The sequence below is a fragment of the Schistocerca serialis genome, chromosome 2 (genome assembly GCF_023864345.2).
Source record: "Schistocerca serialis cubense isolate TAMUIC-IGC-003099 chromosome 2, iqSchSeri2.2, whole genome shotgun sequence".
Taxonomy (NCBI): domain Eukaryota; kingdom Metazoa; phylum Arthropoda; class Insecta; order Orthoptera; family Acrididae; genus Schistocerca; species Schistocerca serialis.
In genome coordinates, this window is record NC_064639.1 from 758,012,481 (window position 1) to 758,035,460 (window position 22,980).

The 22,980-nt window shown below is 41.9% G+C and overlaps 1 protein-coding gene across 2 annotated transcripts in view; it reads right to left on the minus strand.

Annotated features, from left to right (window-relative positions):
* LOC126457963 (NADPH:adrenodoxin oxidoreductase, mitochondrial) overlaps positions 1-22,980 on the minus strand; it is an 82,122-nt gene that overhangs the window by 41,173 nt on the left and 17,969 nt on the right. For both annotated transcript variants that reach the window (XM_050094720.1, XM_050094719.1), the window contains exon 4: positions 11,741-11,956. In XM_050094720.1, the coding sequence (XP_049950677.1) occupies positions 11,741-11,956 (216 nt within the window). The remainder of the gene's footprint in view (positions 1-11,740; positions 11,957-22,980) is intronic.

Genomic DNA, 22,980 nt, shown 5'->3' on the forward strand with positions numbered 1-22,980 from the left:
TGAACACTTTGACTTGCTATGAAGCTAACAGAAATTTTCAGTTCTTAAATAGAGATCATCAGATAATTTGTAGGAGTGGATAATGAGGTAAATTTTTAATTTTCTTTTGAACTGACGGGTATTTTCAACTCCCCCCCCCCCCCCCCTCCCCGGCCTTTCATGTTAAACAGGAGCTTGTTGAACTTTTGAACCAGAGGAAATAACTCCACTCTGAACCCTAGATAAGAAAGCAAAGTCTGCATGAAAACCTTTTCTGTAACTAGTTTAGGAGTGAAGGAGGCCACTCAACTGAAAACCAGAAGTGTACAGACATACCCAAAAAGAATGAAAACTTTGCTAGCTTTCAGAAGAAAGAGAGAGAGAGAGAGAGAGAGAGAGAGAGAGAGAGAGAGAGAGAGAGAGTGCTTTCGCTTGTCAGAGGGTTTCTTCTGAAAACTAGAAAAAGTTTTCATTCTCTTTTATGTGTCTGTCAACAACTGTATGCTCCTGCTTTTCAGTGAGTGGTCTTCTTTATTCCTAAATTATTTACATTCTGCCAGAACTTTTCTTACTATATGTAAATCATTTTTGTGTCTTGTATTGTGATTGTGCATATCAAAGTTCAGTTGAATTTGATTTTTTGTTATCAGTAGCTACAAAAATTAGGGAGTAAATGTACTGGGACATGAGTGTAAAGAATTTCAAGATCTTTAAAGAGACCTCTGCATAACATGTTGTTTTCTGATTTACACAATATTCTTTCAGACTATTTTGGTTGAACAGATATTGTACCTAATTTACTTTGGACTCTTCCCCAGAAGGTAATTTCATAAGACAACAAGGACTGAAAATATACAGAAAAAGTCAAGATTCTTGTCTGTAAGTCAACACAATAATTCTAAGAGCCAAACATGCTGAACTGATCTCATTTTAATTTGTTCTTCATTAGTATTCGAAGGAATTTTATAGTGTTCCATTTAATTTAGGGCTGTTAATGCCTACTTCCTGTCCTAGCAGGTCTTTCTTGCTTGCGTGTAAGTACATAATGTGACTCCTTAAGAAACTGGGATTTAATTAGCTGTGAACTAGTTGTAGGGCCGTTCAGATGTAATGTGAACAATGTTAGGTAACGCTGAATTTGGACTCTTGATTGACACGCTACTGTCATTAGAAAATATTACAGTTTCAGAGCTACTCTTTAAAGTCACAGTAAGGTAATTTGTATACACAGAGCAGACACAATAGTGATACCTGTTGAACTCCACACATTATGTTTCCCCATTCTGAAGCTTTCGAAATGTGGTGCTACAGAAGAATGCTGAAGATTAGATGGGTAGATCACATAACTAATGATGAAGTATTGAATAGGATTGGGGAGAAGAGAAGTTTGTGGCACAACTTGACCAGAAGAAGGGATCGGTTGGTAGGACATGTTCTGAGGCATCAAAGGATCACAAATTTAGCATTGGAGGGCAGCGTGGAGGGTAAAAATCGTAGAGGGAGACCAAGAGATGAATACACTAAGCAGATTCAGAAGGATGTAGGTTGCAGTAGGTACTGGGAGATGATGAAGCTTGCACAGGATAGAGTAGCATGGAGAGCTGCATCAAACCAGTCTCAGGACTGAAGACCACAACAACAACAACAACAACAACAACAACAACATTCTGAAGTTAGCTTCAAGTATGTTCCAGTCTATCAGCATGGTTCCAGTCTATCAGCATGACTCTGCTTTTGGTTATCAAGCTACATCTCTGACTCAAAGGTCTGACATGGTAGCAGAATATAACAAGAGGATAATTTTTCTTGTTTATCTCTGTCAGGGCTTCATTTGCTAGGGCTTGAGTAGCTTTCCCTGAGGAGAACCCTTTATGAAAGCTAAACTGACAGGCACAAAAATAAGTTTTGTTCAGAAAAATGAGTCAGTACTCTATCATAGGCCACTTTCTCAAAAACCTTTGAAATGAGTGGAAGGAGTAAAATGGGACTGTAATTAGGGGTGATTTTCTGATCTCCAATTTTACAGATGGATATTACTACAGAATATTTAAGTCTCTCTGGAAATATGGCCTGCATCATTGCCTAATAAGAAAAATAGCTACAGGGAAGTCCTATAAAGTTAGAGGAGATGTCAATCCCAATTTTTTGCAAAAATGCAAGCCAAGTTTTAAATGCATCACAAAGATGTTGCTTCATAATTGCTGCACTGAAATTTGAATTCCATACTCTTGAAACAAACTAATGAATAAAAAACACAGTATTCAAGCAATGCAGCTGGTGGCAAGCTGAAAAGTTAACAGAAACATCAGGTAGAACATAAACTTAGAAAAAAAGATTTTATGGGAAACAAAACAGTACTGTTATCCTTTTCTGTTGGACTAATGAAAATAACTGCTTCACGTTTACTACTGTATTAAAAATATTCAAGTATTTGTTATGGTTGAATGCCCCTGTATTTTTTGCCAATGAAAATAGGGAAAAATTGTTCATTATTCATAGTCTCTAAGCATTCAGGAAGGAGTACTGTAAAACATAACTTCTTCTTAAACTAATACAGGTAAATCATCTAACCACTAGACTGAAATGTGGCATCTAGAAGAGAAAGGAAAAACTGGTGGTGGCGGGCAAGGGGGAGGAGGGGGGAGGGGGGCGGAAGAGGAGAGGGAGGGACGACCTACAAACTTTTTCAAGACATAATGAGAAACTTAATCAAGACTCCGAGTCTAGAGAGATAGCAGAGGATAGGACAAAACAAGAATCACAGTATTATACACCCTGTAGTGTTCTTTCCGTAGGTTCCGTCTTTCCCTTATGTGTACCTGTAGCAGCAATTTGAAAAACTTCAGGCCATTCAGAACAAAATACAATGCGGCATTAACTTTTGTTATCCCAAAAAACAATTCTGTAACATAGTAACAATAATGACTCAGCCCCCCCCCCAATTGCTATTGCTTCTACACTATACAAGCAACCTTATGGTGTGCAGCTGACTGTAGTTCAGGTATAATTTCTCCTTTCTGTTCCATTTGTTCATTTTTGAAGGAAGCATTCAGAGAACCATTATCAGTAAGGTTACACATGAGTTTAAATGTGATTATTCCACGAGCTGTACATGGGAGGACATTATATGTTGTCTGGGTCTTCTTGGCTTCTGTCTCTCACGGTTTTAAAAGTAAGTTATTTTTGTGATGCATCATATCTTGTCTTGCTTGTAGTGTTTCTACTGTCGTTTGATGAGCAACTGTGGGGTGCTCTCACACTATTACTAAGTGAATCCCTGGCAAAACAAACACTTTTCTTTTCATCTTTTCTATCTCCTCTATTGAACTTGCCTGTTAAGGACTAAACTGACAAGAAATACTTAAAAATTCATTGAAGGGGGTTACCTAAGCTACTTCTTCTGTGAATGAATTATGTTTCCTTAGAAGTCTTCCAACTGACTCTCACTGTGGCATTCATTTTTGCTACAAGTAGTTTTATGTGGTCATTCCACTTTAGATCACTCCAGAGGCACACTAATATTTTGTAGTTGTTACTGTTTCCAGTGACTGAAAATCAATAGTGTAAATGAAAAATCTTTCCACCCATTTTGTACAGTACATTACACAGACATGGTAGCTTCCAAACCAATATCCTCAAATCTCAACGACATACAATAACCAACAGCAACAACAACAACAACAACAACAACAACAACAACAGAGAGTATGCAACCATCTTGACTGCAGAATCAGTGGGGGACAATTCTTGCTGCTGACTGTTAAGAAATTAAGCTCAAGTACTTTTGCAATAAGTACACACATTGATGTTTAGTTTTTAACAAAGGCAGCTAACTTCACTTATTTCACTCTATAATACCATATGCTCTCATTTTCGTGGGTAACTCTACTTATTAACAAATGATCTTCATTTTACAAAACCCACTAATTGGAATTATAGGCAGAGTAAGTCAATGAATCTCTCGCTGCAAACTGTTTGCACAGTTGGTAATCTTAGTGGTGCTTTTCAGTACCTATCCTCTCTTACGTGTTTCGTAACTACAGGCCTTAATCTCTACGAAAACAACTCTAAAAGTCATTCATCACGGTACAGATGCAGGAACATTTTGAGGAAACAACTGTTGTTGGTGCAGATAGGTGCCACATCTGGTAGCACCAAAATGTTCAATTCACTTGCCACAGAGCTCAAAAGCCTCAGAAATTGCACTACATTTGCAAATCTAAATTAAAACTGTTTTTGTTGTATAATTCTTTTTGTTCAGTTGATAATTTTGTAAATGTAAATTTACCAGATAATTTATCATCATAAGTGGCTCACGTTTCTTAAGTGTGATCAAACACTCTGCATACATATGATCATTATTATTTATGTCATTAGGCTATTTACTTCTAACAATTGTAATCTTATGTGGATGGATTATTATGAATTCATTGTATTATTACTGTATAAACATTTTTATTTTACAACTGTACTTATAAGGTTACTGTAATCAAGTCAGTGGAGAGCAAAATAATCACTGTGTCAATCCATGGAATATGTATCCCTGGTGATAAAAAACAAGCATAAATATTTCAATGACTGGTAACTCAGCTGGCAGTAGCCTTTTAAGTAGTTGGAGGGGCAACAGTCTGGATGAATGACTGATCTGGCCTTGTAACACTAACCAAAACGCCCTTGCTGTGCGGGTACTGTGAACAGCTGAAAGCAAGGGGAAACTACAGCCGTAGTTTTTCCCAAGGGCATGCAGCTTTACTGTATGGTTAAATGATGATGGCTTCCTCTTGGGTAAAATATTTCAGAAGTAAAATAGTCCCCCATTCGGATCTCCGGGCGGGGACTACTCAGGAGGACGCATTTATCAGGAGAAAGAAAACTGGCATTCTACGGATCGGAGTGTGGACTGTCAGATCCCTTAATCGAGCAGGTAGGTTAGAAAATTTAAAAAGGGAAATGGATAGGTTAAAGTTAGATATAGTGGGAATTAGTGAAGTTCAGTGGCAGGAGGAACAAGACTTCTGGTCAGGTGAATACAGGGTTATAAATACAAAATCAAATAGGGGTAATGCAGGCGTAGGCTTAATAATGAATAGGAATATAGGAATGCGGGTAAGCTACTACAAACAGCATATTGAATGCATTATTGTGGCCAATGTAAATACGAAGCTCACACCTACCACAGTAGTACAAGTTTATATGCCAACTAGCTCTGCAGATGACGAAGAGATTGATGAAATGTATGATGAGTAAAAGAAATTATTCAGATAGTGAAGGGAGACGAAAATTTAATAGCCATGGGTGACTGGAACTTGATAGTAGGAAAAGGAACAGAAGGAAATGTAGTAGGTGAATATGGAATGGGAGTAAGGAATGAAAGAGGAAGCCGCCTGGTAGAATTTTGCACAGAGCATAACTTAATCATAGCTAACACTTGGTTCAAGAATCATAAAAGAAGGTTGTATACATGGAAGAAGCCTGGAGATACTGGAAGGTCTCAGATAGATTATATAATGGTAAGACAGAGATTCAGGGACCAGGTTTTAAATTGTAAGACATTTCCAGGTGTGGACTCTGACCACAATCTATTGGTTATGAACTGTAGATTAAAACTGAAGAAACTGCAAAAAGGTGAAAATTTGAGGAGATGGGACCTGGATAAACTGAAAGAACCAGAGGTTGTAGAGAGCTTCAGGGAGAGCATTGGGGAATGATTGAAATGAATGGGGGAAAGAAATACAGTAGAAGACGAATGTGTAGCTTTGAGAGATGAAATAGTAAAGGTAGCAGAGGATCAAGTAGGTAAAAAGACGAGTGCTAATTGAAATCCTTGGGTAACAGAAGAGATATTGAATTTAATTGATGAAAGGAGAAAATATAAAAATGCAGTAAATGAAGCAGGCAAAAAGGAATACAAACGTCTAAAAAACGAGATCAAGAGGAAGTGCAAAATGGCCAAGCAGGGATGGCTAGAGGACAAATGTAAGGATGTAGAGGCATATATCACTAGAGGTAAAAAAGATACGCATATATCACTAGAGGTAAAAAAGATACTGCCTACAGGAAAATTAAAGAGACCTTTGAAGAAAAGAGAACAACTTGCATGAATATCAAAGAGCGCAGATGGAAACCCAGTTCTAAGCAAAGAAGGGAAAGCAGAAAGTTGGATGGAGTATATAGAGGGTCTATACAAGTGCGATGTTCTTGAGGACAATATTATAGAAATGGAAGAGAATGTAGATGAAGATGAAATAGGAGATATGATACTGTGTGAAGAGTTTGACAGAGCACTGAAAGACCTAAGGCGAAACAAGGCCCCGGGAGTAGACAACACTCCATTAGAACTTGGGCGAGCCAGGCTAACAGAACTCTACCATCTACTGAGCAAGATGTATGTGACAGGCAAAATACCCTCAGACTTCAAGAAGAATATAATAATTCCAATCCCAAAGAAAGCAGGTGTTGACAGATGTGAAAATTACCGAACTATCAGTTTAGTAAGCCACGGCTGCAAAACACTAACATGAATTCCAGAATGAGATTTAACTCTGCAGTGGAGTGTGCGCTGATATGAAACTTCCTAGCAGATTAAAACTGTGTGTCAGACCGAGACTCGTGCTCAGGACCTTTGCCTTTCACGGGCAAGTGCTATGCCAACTGAGCTACCCAAGCACGACTCACGCCCCGTCCTCACAGCTTTACTACTTCCAGTACCTCGTCTCCTACCTTCCAAACTTTACAGAAGTTCTGTAAAGTTTGGAAGGTAGGAGAAGAGGTACTGGAAGTAGTAAAGCTGTGAGGACGGGGTGTGAGTCGTGCTTGGGTAGCTCAGAACTTCAGTAAAGTTTGGAAGGTAGGAGACGAGGTACTGGAAGTAGTAAAGCTGTGAGGACAGGGCGTGAGTCATGCTTGGGTAGCTCTGTTGGCACAGCACTTACCCGTGAAAGGCAAAGATCCTGAGTTCGAGTCTCGGTCTGGCACACAGTTTTAATCTGCCAGGAAGTTTCACTAACATGAATTCTTTACAGGCAAATGGAAAAACAGGTAGCAGCCGACCTCGGGGAAGATCAATTTGGGTTCTGTAGAAATATTGGAACACGTGAGGGAATACTGACCCTACGACTTATCTTAGAAAATAGATTACGGAAAGGCAAACCTATGTTTCTAGCATTTGTAGACTTAGAGAAAGCTTTTGGCAATATTGACTGGAATACTCTCTTTCAAACTCTGAAGGTGGCAGAGGTCAAATACATGGAGCGAAAGGTTATTTACAATTTGTACAGAAACCAGATGGCAGTTAAAAGAGTCGAGGGGCATGAAACGGGAGCAGTGGTTGGGAAAGGAGTGAGACAGGGTTGTAGCATATCCCCGATGTTATTCAATAAGTATATTGAGCAAGCAGTAAAGGAAACAAAAGAAAAATTTAGAGTAGGAATTAAAATCCATGGAGAAGAAATAAAAACTTTGAGGTTCGCCGATGACATTGTAATTCTGTCAGAGACAGCAAAGGACCTGGAAGAGCAGTTGAATGGAATGGACAGTGTCTTGAATGAAGGATATACGATGAACATCAACAAAAGCAAAATGAGGATCATGGAATGTAGTTGAATTAAATCATGTGATGCTGCGGAAATTAGATTAGGAAATGAGGTGCTTAAAGTAGTAAATGAGTTTTGCTATTTGGGGAGCAAAATAACTGATGATGGTCGAAGTAGAGAGGATATAAAATGTAGACTGGCAATGGCAAGGAAAGCGTTTCTGAAGAAGAGAAATTTGTTAACATCGAGTATAGATTTAAGTGTCAGGAAGTCGTTTCTGAAAGTATTTGTATAGAGTGTAGCCATGTATGGAAGTGAAACATGGCCAATAAATAGTTTAGACAAGAAGAGAATAGAAGCTTTCAAAATGTGGTGCTACAGAAGAATGCTGAAGATTAGATGGGTAGATCACATAACTAATGAGGAGGTACTGAATAGAATTGGAGAGAAGAGAAATTTGTGGCACAACTTGACTAGAAGAAGGGATCGGTGGGTAGGGCATATTCTGAGGCATCAAGGGATCACCAATTTAGTATTGGAGGTCAGCGTGGAGGGTAAAAATTGTAGAGGGACACCAAGAGATGAATACACTAAACAGATTCAGAAGGATGTAGGTTGCAGTAGGTACTGGGAGATGAAGAAGCTTGCACAGGATAGAGTAGCATGGAGAGCTGCATCAAACCAGTCTCTGGACTGAATACCACAAGAACACAACAACTATATTACATTGTGTTTAGTGTCACAAGATAGAGTGAGGCTGGAAAGCTATTACATTTGGTACATTTTGAACACTAAGAGAGAAACAAATGTCCCTACCAAGGAACTAAGGAAGACCAAGTGTATGTAGAATGTGGGACCAAAAATGCAGATAATAATTTGGAAAACTACGTCCAGGAATTGTTAATTAACTTTGTGGGATCATTTGTTGCAGTCTTAATTTTTTAAAATGTTTCTCATGAATAGGTTCAAAGTGGTTTTGCCTTTATTTTATTGACTGTTCCATTTATAAAGCTTTTAGTTTATACTAATGCTTATTTTCTCAAAATGGCAGAAGAATATGTCACGTAGAAGTTATGAAGATGAACAAAGGCATGTACAGCAGCTTTTAGATGAAGTTATGGACATAAGTGATGGAGATTCTGTGTCTTTATTTGGTGATAGCTCAGATGAATTTTTACCAGAGGAGACCAGAAGTGAAACCAGAAATTCTGATGATGAAATCACATCAGTGAAGGTAGGAAGAAGAGTTTTATGTCCACACAACCAGACTTCACAGCTTTAAAAACCAGGCAACAAAGCATCTCTAACCGTGTTAGTGCTATAACTGCTGCAGTTGGTTCAGGTTCAATTGAAGTAAGTGTAATACCAGAAAGTTCTGAAGATGAAGATGACAAACTTAGAATGAATTCTAATGAGATTGTCTGGGGGCCACTTACATATAAAAATATGAATAACTTTACATTTATTCATTCCAGTTTTGGTGTAAATGCTTCTGTTGCACTAACTGTCAAAGGCAACACACCATATGATTTCTTCAAATATTTTGTAACTGATGAACTTTTAGAATATGTGACTCAACAAACTAATTTGTACATGGGAGCAGCCAGACGTAGGTGTACTGTGTGCTACGAAAAAATGAAGAATGATTTTGGACGAGAGTAAGCTGTCAAGAAATGCAAACAAACTGCATGGAAATGTAAGACTTGTGACTCATATTTTTGTGTAGAGTATTTTTTCATAAAGCACAGTGCATACAGGTGTTAGAGAAACAGAGCGGAATGACCCAAATTTTTCAGTTTATTGTTGTTGCACTTAGAGTTGAAGAATGTAAATAAAACTGTATGTGATTTGGCATCTAATGTGTAAGTAATATGTCAAACTAAATAATAAATAAATAATAATAAGAAGAAAAGTCCAATATGACTGACCCATGTGAGTGATATATAACTCACGAATTCAAATCTCAATAACTACTCTTGAGCTCTTGAAAACCGTAGGCCATGTACATGATTTGTTACTGGGGCCATAACCTACTATAAGACAGAGTCGCAGCACGCTCCTGTAAGTTACAACTGCACCACAGAGCTTTAAATGGAAAAATGTCTGTGAGTTGTATTTACTTCACGTGGCCCGAAGAGAACACTTCCTGTGAGTTATATTTAACTCACGTAGCAGTCAATGTGTTAAATTTTCTGCGTTCTACCTCAAACGCTCGAAGAAAGGGGCGGCGGGGGAGGGGGGGGGGGGGTACCACTATCTAGTATTGCTAGTATTGTCGCAGTTCGGGTTTTGCTCTCACGTCAAGTGAAAACAAAACAGATTTCTGTGGCTGCGAGCCATCAGGTGAAGTAAAATACATTCACATAATTCCAGTAGACTAAAATATGTTATTGGTTTCAGATTTTATTTTATTTCCACTTTTCTGACAGTGAAGTATTAATCACCTTGCAGACCAATGAAGTTATTTTTGTCGGTGTTCTAAAGAAATTTGGCTTTTATTAATTTTTTCCATTGAGGCAGTCAATTTATTTGAACCGAAATGTTTAATTCCACACTAATGGTTAGTTTCAACTGTTCCCTGCATTTCAAAAGTGCATGTTTTCATCTTCTAGCACGTATGGCACTATGCCATAATAAAGAATCAAACATGAGAAAACAGTACTGCTACTCCAAGAAAATTTACATCTGAATCTGCACTTTGAGCCGAATTATGCATTTTAGTATGGTTCTTGAAATTCCAATGCTTTTGGAGTACCCTCCGATGTCTTGTTTCTTTCATGACATAATGTGAGATCTTTTAATGTTTTACACGTACGAACATACGGGCTTCCTGTGTCATCGTAACTGCGCAAGCGCGGTGACGCCTGATATCTGGCGCTTTCTGGCATCTGCTGAAATGAACCTATTTCTAGCAGGTCACAGGAAAATATTGCAAATGGTTGTTAGAAAAGCATTACTTTCAAAGTAAATTTCCTTTAACACAAGATGAACTGTGTGTGAGAATGTATGATGAATTTCTTAAATCACAGAGCGTTTGACTTTCATTTAAAAATCAACTCCTTGGGGACGACCGTTTTGAAAAATTTCGAGTCCAGAAGATCAGACATTCATGTTGTTATTAAAAATTTTACTGGCTTTAGGATAATGGAATGTAGTCAAATTAAGTCGGGTGATGCTGAGGGAATTAGATCAGGAAATGAGACACTTAAAGTAGTAAAGGAGTTTTGCTATTTGGGGAGCAAAATAACTGATGATGGTCAAAGTAGAGAGGATATAAAATGTAGACTGGCAATGGCAAGGAAAGCGTTTCTGAAGAAGAGAAATTTGTTAACATCGAGTATAGATTTAAGTGTCAGGAAGTCGTTTCTGAAAGTATTTGTATGGAGTGTAGCCATGTATGGAAGTGAAACATGGACGATAAATAGTTTGGACAAGAAGAGAATAGAAGCTTTTGAAATGTAGTGCTACAGAAGAATGCTGAAGATTAGATGGGTAGATCACATAACTAATGAGGAGGTATTGAATAGTATTGGGGAGAAGAGAAGTTTGTAACACAACTTGACTAAAAGATCACCAATTTAGTATTGGAGGGCAGCGTGGAGGGTAAAAATCGTAGAGGGAGACCAAGAGATGAATACACTAAGCAGATTCAGAGGGCTGTAGGTTGCAGTAGGTACTGGGAGATGAAGAAGCTTGCACAGGATAGAGCAGCATGGAGAGCTGCATCAAACCAGTCTCTGGACTGAATACCACAAGAACACAACTATATTACATTGTGTTTAGTGTCACAAGATATAAAGTGAGGCTGGAAAGCTACTACATTTGGTACATTTTGAACACTAAGAGAGAGAAAAACGTCCCTACCAAGGAACTAAGGAAGACCAAGTGTATGTAGAAAGTGGGACCAAAAATGCAGATAATAATTTGGAAAACTACGTCCAGGAATTGTTAATTAACTTTGTGGGATCATTTGTTGCTGTCTTAATTTTTTAAAATGTTTCTCATGAATAGGTTCAAAGTGGTTTTGCCTTTATTTTATTGACTGTTCCATTTATAAAGCTTTTAGTTTAAACTAATTCTTATTTTCTCAAAATTAACAAGATTCTCCAATGACCAATTTTCACAAGTATAAAATGTTTGTCTCTCATAGATGTAAGTTGTCTTTTGAAGATGAACTTGACTGTATCTACTATAATTCTCTTTAAGTAATATAAATTTGATTCTCTTACCTTTAATTTGTCTACAGGTGTCAACAAAATCCTAGCCACGTCAAGAGCAACATTCCCTTGCCCGACAACAACAGCTACCTCAGTATCAAGATTGACTGAGAGATCTTTGCATGATGGTAGCCCATTGTACCAACCAACAAATTCCCGAGCTGATAGCACATTTGATAAATTTTCACCAGGTATATCAAGCTTTCTGTCAGCATCTGCTCCATATGCCTGTCAAAGAGACAAAAAATTACTAATGTTTATAAAAATTGTAAGAGATCTAAATGTCGTAACGAATTGTAATGCAGTGTGTGACTCATGATCTGTGTTATGGGCAATGATGTCAGAAGGAAAATAATTAATGTTTCCAGTTTATCTTATAGCAGCTACACTTCACACAGGTTTGGTGTTAATATCAATGCAAATGTCTAACGTGGTTCCACAAAATTAATGAGATGTGTCACTATTCAGTTCATGTATTTCTGATGAATATAAAAAAAAAACAATATAGCTTTTTACTTTAGATATCCTATTAGAGGTTGAGTACATAATCTAATCAGTATGAACAAGAATTTTAGTGGTACTTGAATATGTTTACCAAAAGTCTGATACTGTTAAACTTGCAAGCATTGTTGCAAGTACTGACAAAAGCAGTTGTCGGAGAGGACATATAATAAAATGTGAATATATGAGACTGAAGGCCATAAATTCATTTTCATTGCATTATTTTATTGAATATATAGTTGGATTTGCAGAACCCCTTGTTTACAGTCTGAAAACTTGTTTTGAAACAAATTTGAGTCAATACGAGTGCAAAATATTAATCTTTACATCCAACTTTGTTTTATTCATATTTTTGTACATAAAGATATTTGAGGGCAATCCAAATTGAATTGTGTGATACGTGAAAATATCAGTAGATAACACTGATGGCCTACCAAACAGTACTTATTCATTTTTTACAGCATGATTTGCCAGCTGCCTCTCAATTTGTCTTTTGTAAAAAAAAATCCTCTATAGAGAAAGCTATATATGTTCTTGCAACAAACATTATCCTGTTGACATAAATGTTTTGTTACTTTGTGAAGACCTGTAAATGGGGACAATAAAATTCTATGTTGGTAATTAAAATCTGATGGCATTAGTAGCATCCGTGTTGTATTGGATGGTGTCTTAGATGGGAAAAGAGAGTCACATGCGTAAACTGCAACACAGGAATAAAATTCAACCCAGAACGGAAGCCCACAAAGTTCAGTTCAAAACCCAGTACTGTTCTTAACCTGCACCAATGATCTCCCATTACTTTAAAGGACTCTTCAGAACCTACAGTGTTCTCTGAAAACACACACAAGTTACTAATCAAGCACTCAAATGCAACTGGCTCACACACAATGTGGATGATCGCTGAACAGGCAGGCCTACGACTGTTGGTTCAGTGTCTTCTTTATGGAAGTAGCCTCTTAAGAAATGCAAATAAAGTGAAGAACTAACTCATTTAGATAACCAGTTTTAGCCAGTGTACAAAACAGCAAAAGTAACTTTCAAGTATTCTTTTTCTCCTTATGTAGAAACTAGTGGAAAGGGGAGGGGGGGGGGGGGGGGGGAGGGGTGCGAAGGTTCTATATTTCTAGTTCAATGGTGTTCAAAAAGCATCCATCATACACAGAGTAATAGATCTGTAATCCTAAAAGATGAAAGGAAAATTAAAAACATATGTTACTGGCCTCTTCACGTACAAGTTATAAATTCAAGGATAAAACACTGCTGTCAGTTGCACAACTGTTGTTGCATAAAAATTAAAGATCACAATAATAGATAAACAACAGCTATTTAGTAGAATTGTGGCAGTAGCAGCTTTTACAAAAGACCCACCTGGATAGCTGCACATGTTAGCATGCCGCTTCTGGGGTTTGGGGAGGTGTTAGCCCCAGATCGAATTTGCCTAGTTGATTAATGACAAGGGCCAGAGTGCCAAGACGAGTTTCCCACATCCATCCAGGTGAATATTGGGTTGGTATTTGTTGTGACAGTGCCACGAGATTTAAAAGCGCCGCTACGTCAGTACGCGAACACGGCGATAGAGGCGCTCCGCAGCTCGGCCGAGCGCGGGAGCGCCACCTGGCTATGAACGGCGCCGGCCGCATGTCACGACACGGCAGTCGAATGACAGATACGGAGCTAGTAGCATCTAACCCGCTAGTGTTTCTATTTTTGTATATCCACACAATTTATTAGTGATTAAAGGTTATAACACTTTTTGGCGACGAGGTCGGATATTTTTTTTCCTGCATTGTGGAATTGCGTGTTCGTGTCGGGGCAGACATGGAACAGCTTATGCAAGCGCTCATTGAACAACAAACACAGCTGACGGCTGCTATTCAGGCGTTGTCGACGTCGCTTACTCATCGTCTGTCTTCCTCTTCTCCGCCTCCGTTCCCTCCTTATGACGAGGCCGCTGAAGACTGGGAGGATTATGAGAAGCGTTTGCGGCAACACTTCTTGGCTTTCGGCGTTGTCGACGCTCCTATGTGTAAGTCGTTATTTCTATCTTGGATTTCCCCACGGATCTATCAGATGCTATCTCAGTTAGCCCCTCTGCGGGAACCTGCCTCTCTGTCCTTCCAAGAAATGTGTGAATTATTGTCCAACTATTACCGAAAAAACACCCACGTCGTTGCCGCCCGCGTGGCGTTCTACCGGTGTCGTAAACAGCCCCATCAATCTTACCGGGCTTGGGCGGCGGAACTACACGGTCTGAGTCGGAAATGTCAGTTTGTCACGGACACTCATCATGAGTCTTATGCTGATTCAATGGTTAGGGACGCTATTCTACGGCTTGCTCCTGATAAAGAAGTTCGGCAACGTGCCTTACAATTGCCAAACCCGTCGTTGTCGGAAGTTCTCAGCATCGCTCAATCTTTTGAAGTGTCTCACGCTGCTGGTGCGCAAATAGACGCGTGGTGTGATGTCGGCGCTGTACAAACCACTTTCGACGCGGACAATTTGCCTGTTTCACAGGGAAACGACGATGTGGCGGCGGTGCACTCGCGTCAACAACGTCGCGTTGGGCCGCCACACTCGCAGCGAAAACAGCAACCACAGAAGCAGGTTCGTTCCGCACTTCCTTCTTGTCCACGTTGTTTCGTACAGCATGACAGGGCCGCGTGTCCAAAACGTTGGGCCACGTGTAATTCATGTAGGAAAAAAGGCCACATTGCTTCTGTGTATCAGTCTCCTAAAGTTCCTGTCGACGAGGACGAGGCATCGGACATGGATGTTAACTGTGTGCTTTCTCAAACAAATAAGTTGTTTGTTACTGTTCGGGTTCTGGATAAAGACATTCGCATGCAAGTGGACACTGGCTCTGCGGTAACTCTCATTAATTCTCGCACGTATTTGGAGTTGGGCTCCCCTCCCGTGTCTCCAGTTACGCGAAAGCTACGAACTTATAATAAGCAGAAAATTCCTATCGTTGGCCAGTTTGATGCTTCCACTGCCTACAAGTCTGTTGTTAGGCCCCTCACGTTTTATGTGGTGGATCATGCGGGCACTGAAAACCTGTTTGGCTATGATGCTTTCCAGTTGTTCGGGTTCTCCATTGATGATGATGTGCACCTCATATCTGAGGATATTCCGTATCAACAGCTGGATGGCTTGTGTTCTGAATTCTCGTCCGTGTTCTCTGCGGGTCTGGGTCGTGCCAAGGATTTTGAAGCCCACATTACTCTTAAACCTACAGCTCGCCCTAAGTTTTTCCGGGCACGCCCTATTCCGGTGGCGTTGCGTGCACCTGTCAAGGCTGAGATAGACCGGTTAACAGCTTCAGGGATTCTCCTTCCTGTTACCTCCAGTGAATGGGCATCGCCAATCGTGGTGGTTTCCAAACCAAACGGGAGTCTGCGATTGTGTGGTGATTTTAAAGCAACTGTCAACGCTCAGAGCCTCATTGACACTTATCCTCTTCCCCGTTCTGAGGAGTTATTTACCAAGCTCGCTGGGGGCCAGTTCTTTTCCAAACTTGACTTATCGGAGGCGTACCATCAGTTGCCGTTGGATGCATCTTCCAAGGAATTTCTCGTCATCAACACTCCTTGTGGGTTGTATCAGTACCAGCGGTTACCATTTGGCGTCGCTAGTGCGCCGGCCATTTTTCAGCGGTTTTTGGAACAGCTCACGGCTTCCGTTCCTGGCTGCATCAACTACCTGGATGACATTGTTGTCACGGGGGCCTCCACTGAGGAGCACCTTCGCAATTTGCGTTCACTGTTTCGGGTTCTGCATTCCGCTGGGTTGAAGTGCAATCTGGACAAGTCACAGTTCTTCCAACCCTCCATTGTGTATCTTGGTTTCCACTTGTCCCGTGAGGGTATACGTCCTCTACGACAGCACATTGCGGCCATTACCGCTCTACCCCGGCCGTCTACGGTCAAAGAACTTCAGGCGTTTCTAGGCAAGGTTGCTTATCATCACAAATTCATTCCATCCGCGGCAGCGGTGGCTCATCCTCTGCATCAGCTGTTATGCAAAAACGTTCCTTTCTGTTGGTCCGACGAGTGTGAGCAGGCTTTTGTCCGCCTGAAGGCTCATTTGCAGTCGGCGCCTTGTCTTGCCACATTCCGTCCGGGTCAGCACTTGGTTCTGGCGACTGATGTGTCACAGTATGGCCTAGGGGCTGTTCTCGCCCATCGGTATGAGGATGGGTCGGAACGACCCATCGCCTACGCTTCCAAGACCCTCAACGATGCCCAATGGCGTTACTCTCAAATCGAAAAGGAGGCGCTCGCTATCATTTATGCTCTAAAAAAGTTCAGCGTTTTTTTGTATGGTTCTAAGTTTCACCTCATCACCGACCACAAGCCGCTGGTCTCTCTGTTCAGCCCCTCGGCGTCGCTTCAGGATAAGGCAGCTCACCACCTGCAACGCTGGGCCTTATACTTGTCTCGTTTTCACTATGAGATTCACTATCGCCCCATGGCCCAGCACGACAACGCTGACGCGTTGTCGCGTTTGCCGATGGGCCCCGACCCGGTTTTCGATCGAGATGAACTACTCTGTTTCCACATTGATGAGGAAGAACGTCGTGCGGTCGAGGGTTTTCCACTTACAGGTTCGCAGGTCGCGTCGGCTACTGCGCGGGACCCGGTCCTGCGTCAGGTGGTCGGTTTTGTTCAACGGGGTTGGCCGGACAGGACCAAGGGTCGGGCATCGGATCCCCTTCGCAACTACCATGCCTTGCGCCTTCGTTTGTCTGTTCGTGAGGGTGTTGTTCTTCTGGCCACGGATGGCGCATCTCCACGGGTTGTGGTGCCAGCCTCTCTTCGCAAAGGTGTTCTCAAACTATTGCATGAGGGCCATTGGGGGATTTCTCGGACTAAGTCCCTGGCCCACAGGCACGTTTATTGGCCCGGTATTGATTCGGACATCGCCCACATGGTCGCTGCGTGTGGTCAGTGTGCTCAACAACTGGCTGCACCCCGTACAATGCCCTCTCCGTGGCCTGATCCAGCGCAGCCGTGGGAACGAGTGCACGCTGACTTTGCCGGCCCCTTCCTCGGCACTTATTGGCTACTGTTGATTGACGCCTTCTCGAAGTTTCCGTTTGTTGTTCAATGTCCGTTGCCCACCACTGCGGCGACGACGCTGGCTTTGTCCAAAATCTTTGCGCTAGAAGGTCTTCCATCCACGATTGTCACGGACAATGGCCCTCAGTTCTCTTTGCAGGCCTTCCGTGATTTTTCTACTGGACAAGAGATTCATCATGTTACGGCAACGCCCTTCCATCCGCAATCGAATGGGGAGGTCGAGCGCCTTGTCCGCACTTTCAAAAGCCAGATGAAAAAATTCCTTAGTGATTTTTCCACAGATGACACTCTGTTGCAATTTCTGAGTTCTTATCGCTTCACGCCTCTGGGTGATCGCAGCCCGGCTGAACTCTTGCATGGCCGCCAACTGCGCACTCTACTGCACCTGCTTCACCCTGTCAGGCCTTGTACTGTGTCCCCTAGTGCGGGAAAATACTCGATGGGTGCCGACGTGTGGGCACGAGGGTATGGATCTCGCCCTAAATGGATTCCAGGGGTGGTCCAGGCTCTTCGCGGCCGCCGGCTTTGTGAAATACGTATGGACGACGGCATGGTTGTTCGCCATTACGACCAGATGCGCCCACGAGTGGTGGCCACACCGGTGCCATCGCCCCTTCTTTCGCCTTCACCAGCCCGAGAAGCCAGTCCTGTCGCTGCTGCTGATCTTCCGTGCGTGTTGCTGCAGCCGCCATCGCTACCGTTTCCGAGTGCGCCGGAACCGGCCCCAGGCGCTACGCAGCCTTCTCCGGGACCCATCTCGCTGGAGCACACCCCCGGGTCCACGACACCTATGGATGCTGCTCCGGAGTTTTCACCCATCATCTCGTCCAGGAGGCACGTTCCACGCGCCAGCTTCCGTCCTGGACACTTTCGACCATACTCTCGTGTTTATCCGCGGGATCTTCTCGGGGCCTCCCCAGAGGCCATGGATGTCTCCGCACTATCCGTGTCTCCCAGGAAGTGAGTGTTTTTTTTTTCCAAGGGGGGAAAAGTGTTCTGACAGTGCCACGAGATTTAAAAGCGCCGCTACGTCAGTATGCGAACACGGCGATAGAGGCGCTCCGCAGCTCGGCCGAGCGCGGGAGCGCCACCTGGCTATGAACGGTGCCAACCGCATGTCACGGCACGGCAGTCGAATGACAGATACGGAGTTAGTAGCATCTAACCCGCTAGTGTTTCTACTTCTGCATATCCACGCAATTTATTAGTGATTAAAGGTTATAACACTTTTCACACCCCACCTCAGGTGCCCAACTCACAAACATGTAGAAGACATCCACATATTCACATCCCACCTCAGTTGCCCAACTCACAAACATTTAGAAGACATCCACATACATTTATATGGATAACATTAGATGCAGAAAGTTGGAGGCACATAAATTCCTTGAAAGGAATGCCCACATGAAGGGCATTTGGCCATCGTCTACCACTAACATTGCCAAATTCCACTAAAAGACATTCTAACCCCATGAAGTTACAGGATAAAATCCAGGAAAAAGAAAAAAAGGAAAGCAGAGCAGCATTTAACAAAGTATCAGCTTCCCTGGTATTTTTATTACACTGAGAGAAGTTTGATAATTTATTGTTAACACAGTGCAGTGAGCACCGAGTTTGTTCTTAAAAACTGTTTCTCTTTGTTAGTTATACCTTAATTCGTTGAAGGTAACTGGAGGTTCCTTTGACAGTGAGATATAAGCGCACAAACAAATAAAAGAACAGCATAAGTCCTAAATTTTTCATGTAATCAAAATAAAATTGCATTGTATATTGACAACTGCACATCATAGTAGATGGCACAATAGAACTACTGATTCTCACTATGATACAAAATTAAAATTAGAGAGAATTGTATCTGCCAGCATCCTGTGTATGGACCTGTAGGGACTGAGAAGACAAGATAAGCCTGAATGAGATTTTCACTCTGCAGCGGAGTGTGCGCTGATATGAAACTTCCTGGCAGATTAAAACTGTGTGCCTGACCGAGACTCGAACTCGGGACCTTTGCCTTTCGCGGGCAAGTGCTCTACCAACTGAGCTACCGAAGCACGACTCACGCCCGGTACTCACAGCTTTACTTCTGCCAGTACCTCGTCTCCTACCTTCCAAACTTTCAAGATAAGCCTAATTACATTGCACACAGACCACAAATTGAATGGGAAGAAGCCCTAACAAGGTGTACAAACGGAAGTACCCTCTGCAAAGCATTTCAGACTCATTTGCTGTTCTATCCATTGCCTCCTCCCCCTCTCCCTATCCATCGATGAATCAGGCCAATACTGCTCCACAACAACATGATTATCATGCAGGGCAGACTAACAGTGGGGGCTGAAAACAATTTCCTACCCCTTATGTGTAGGCTGACTTGCACAGCACATCGTTAAGGCAGGCGGATAATGTTCCCACAGGACACGTGCAGGACAACCTATAAATCAGGGGCCTAAAAAGTGCTTGCTGGATCTCCATTCTTACTGGAGCTAGGAAGTTATAAGCCCCATAGTGGTACTAACACCTGTGATGTTTGTTGTCCGTGTACTAAATTTGGTTGAAACCAATCCAGAAGTTTTTGACGATATCTTGGACATACATACTTACAGTCTGATATTAGATTTTTCTGTGTGGCTTCACCTGTGTACATGCACGCCACATACAATGCACATAACTCTTGGTTCATCTCCTCTTCCCCCTCTCTGCCCATTACCTCCTTGCCTCCTTATCTGTCCGTCTTCCCTTCTCACCTCTTAGCCTGTCTCCTCTTTCCTCCTTTCTTTCTGTCCATCTCCTACTCTCCTTTTCCTGTGTCCATCTCGCCCTCTCCTCTCTCTGACCATCTCCTCCACCTCCTCTCTCTCCATCCATTTTCTCCTCCCCCTTCATCTCTATACATCCCCTCCTGCCCCCACTCTGCCTATCCATCGCTTCCTGCCCTCCTCCTCCTCCTCCTCCTCCTCCTCCTCCATACACCTCTGCCCCCTCTCATCCTACCCATGCCCTCCTGCCCCCTTTCTCTCCATCTCCTCTATCCATTTCAAGCTTCCCCCAGGCTCGCCCATCTGGCGTCACAATGTATTAATACTATACTGTCATGCTGCAAAGCGTACTATGTCATCCTAGCCAGACATGAAATGAACATAGCATTTATATGTATGTATAAAGGGGATGGAAACATGTAGGTATTTCACACTGGATGAATACAACGGTACAACCTGTGCTAAGAGCCTGGCTTATGTCTGGCAACCTCATGACATGACGCATGCTCCAGCTGCGTAATAGCAATGCATGTAGTGCACACTTGTTGTGATGTACTGATGGTCATCACTTGGAAATCACACACTGTTGTCTGCAGAAGGCTGGGGACGATTGTGTGTATGCTGGGGGGAGGCAATACATCCATGTATTGTGGTTGCCTACCCAATTCTACATAAGGAGACTTGTGTAGGTTGCCCTGCAAAGAGATGGATACTATTCCCAGCAGGACAGCTGATACGTCAGGGGCTTAAAAATGTTGCATGTCTCTATCTCTGTAAATATTAGAGCTAGAGCATTGTAGACCCCACTATGATGGTCCTCTTGGGACAAGCAATCTGTGTGCCAAATTTCGTCCACTTTGGTCCAGGGGCCTGGCAGGATTTCCCAGTCATACACACACATTCTCAACTTTATTTATATTAAGACTAGCCTTTTCCCTGAAGCCTCGCCAGCATATGTGTATGTCACATATAATGTGCACATCTCTTGGCCCATCTCCTCCTCTCCTCTCTCCCTGACCAACACCTCCTCACCTCCCTATCCATCCATTTCATTCTCCCATCTCTCTCTGTCCATCCCCTTCCCTTTCCTGTCCATCTTGTCCTCCACCCACTCTCTCTGTCCATCTTCTATTTCCCTTTCCTCTCTGTCTTTACATCTTTTTTTTGCCCCTTCTCTACCTACCCATCCCCTCTTACCTCTCTCTCTCCCTCCATCTCATCCTCTGTTTATCTAAACCTTCCCCAGGCATGCCCATCTGCACATGAACCTGTGGGGCGGCGAGTGAGTTTGTAAAATAATCTACTGTATAAATGCTTGCATGTAAAATTCAGTTTCTAGCTTTTAGAATGTTGTTATTGCTGTCTTCTGCCGTTCTCAACACTGGCTCTCTATTTACTCCGTGACCCCCAGAAAGTGATTTAATAAAACTTGGAGCCAGTAAATAGATATCCTAGTGCCCACTTTACCTGAGAATGTTCTTATAGCTGCAGCTTATAGCTCTGAGGAATTAGGAGATTGTCCGGGATTTCTAATCAAAAACGGTTTTCCAAAAATAGTTGAGTATATTCTGAAATTCACCAATAAAAACCACAAGTATCCCTACAACCTAACTAACAGAACAGTTCAGAGTCTAATGCGCTGATGCAACTATAAATGTCCGAATCAAATGTTAAAAAGAATGCTCGCCAAAATTTGATGAAAATATTTCATCAAACGCCACGCTAAATATTTGGTAGAATGTCTGTCCCGCGACGGCACGTGAAAAATACGACAATACGCAAACTGAAGCTAGTTAATGAAAATCATCCCAGAATTAACACTTCACATAAAATATCTTCATGGTTCCGCGTATCTCTAGTAACTTAATACGGCACCCGAGGCTGTTTGTAGCAGATACACTGATGCGACGCAACTACCGACACAGATGGCGTGTCATTCAGCGTCTGGAGAGAACTGGGGCCTTCCTTCCTCGCGCAGTGTTCTTATATATAAAGCCGCGGTGCGGACGGCGAAGGGAACGCCTGATCTTTCTGGCTCTCTCGACTAGCCGCTGGGCTAGTAACGCACCACTTCAAGTTACATAATAATTTATAGCTTCTTTGGCTGATGGCCGAAGAAGCTCTTAATTTAAACGTGCATTCAGCACGCAGGTAAGTATTGATAATAAAATTTTGACGTGGCTAAGTTAAATACTTTAGGCGAGAGAATTAATTAAATTACACAGCACGCAGCAGATGAGCTCTGAACTGTCCCTTTTGAGATCCGCTATCGCTATAATTTTATAGGTATTAAAAAGAAACTTTACACATGTTCATAATCATAGCGGACCTCCAACCTATTTAAATCTAAACATCCTAGCCTTATTTACTAGCCTACTTAATCTATCTTGCTTCCTTCAGTTTTGAGACGAAAACCAGAAAATCATGAATTTCCACTAAAGTCTTAATTTGTGAAATCCAAAGTACTGTTTTTATTAAATCATTATGAAAGATGAATCTAAATATAAATTTTGAAGTCACTAGCTCTTTTCTGTTGCGCCAATGATTTTTCCAGAAAAACGTCCAAATCTCGGAAATGGCTGAAGTTATCGAACTGATATTTAACACACATTAATTTAGTATTATTTCTGACATGCTAGAAAAGTTTTAGTTCATTTACTTGATTTTTAAGGTATTGCGCAACATTTATGACGTCAGAGCTAGTTACAGCAGACTGGCTGGCACACAACGGAAACTGATGTGAATTTATTACAGCGTGAGTAGGCTGCTTCCCTACATCACCCTCTACTTAAATTTTTTGTTTATGAATGTTAATGAATGAAAAAAAAATTTAATTACAAAAAGGGAAGCAAGAGTACAGTTTAACTCCCTATGAAAAACCAAAATTGAAATATAAACCTGTAGAAACATTAAAGGAAACTGA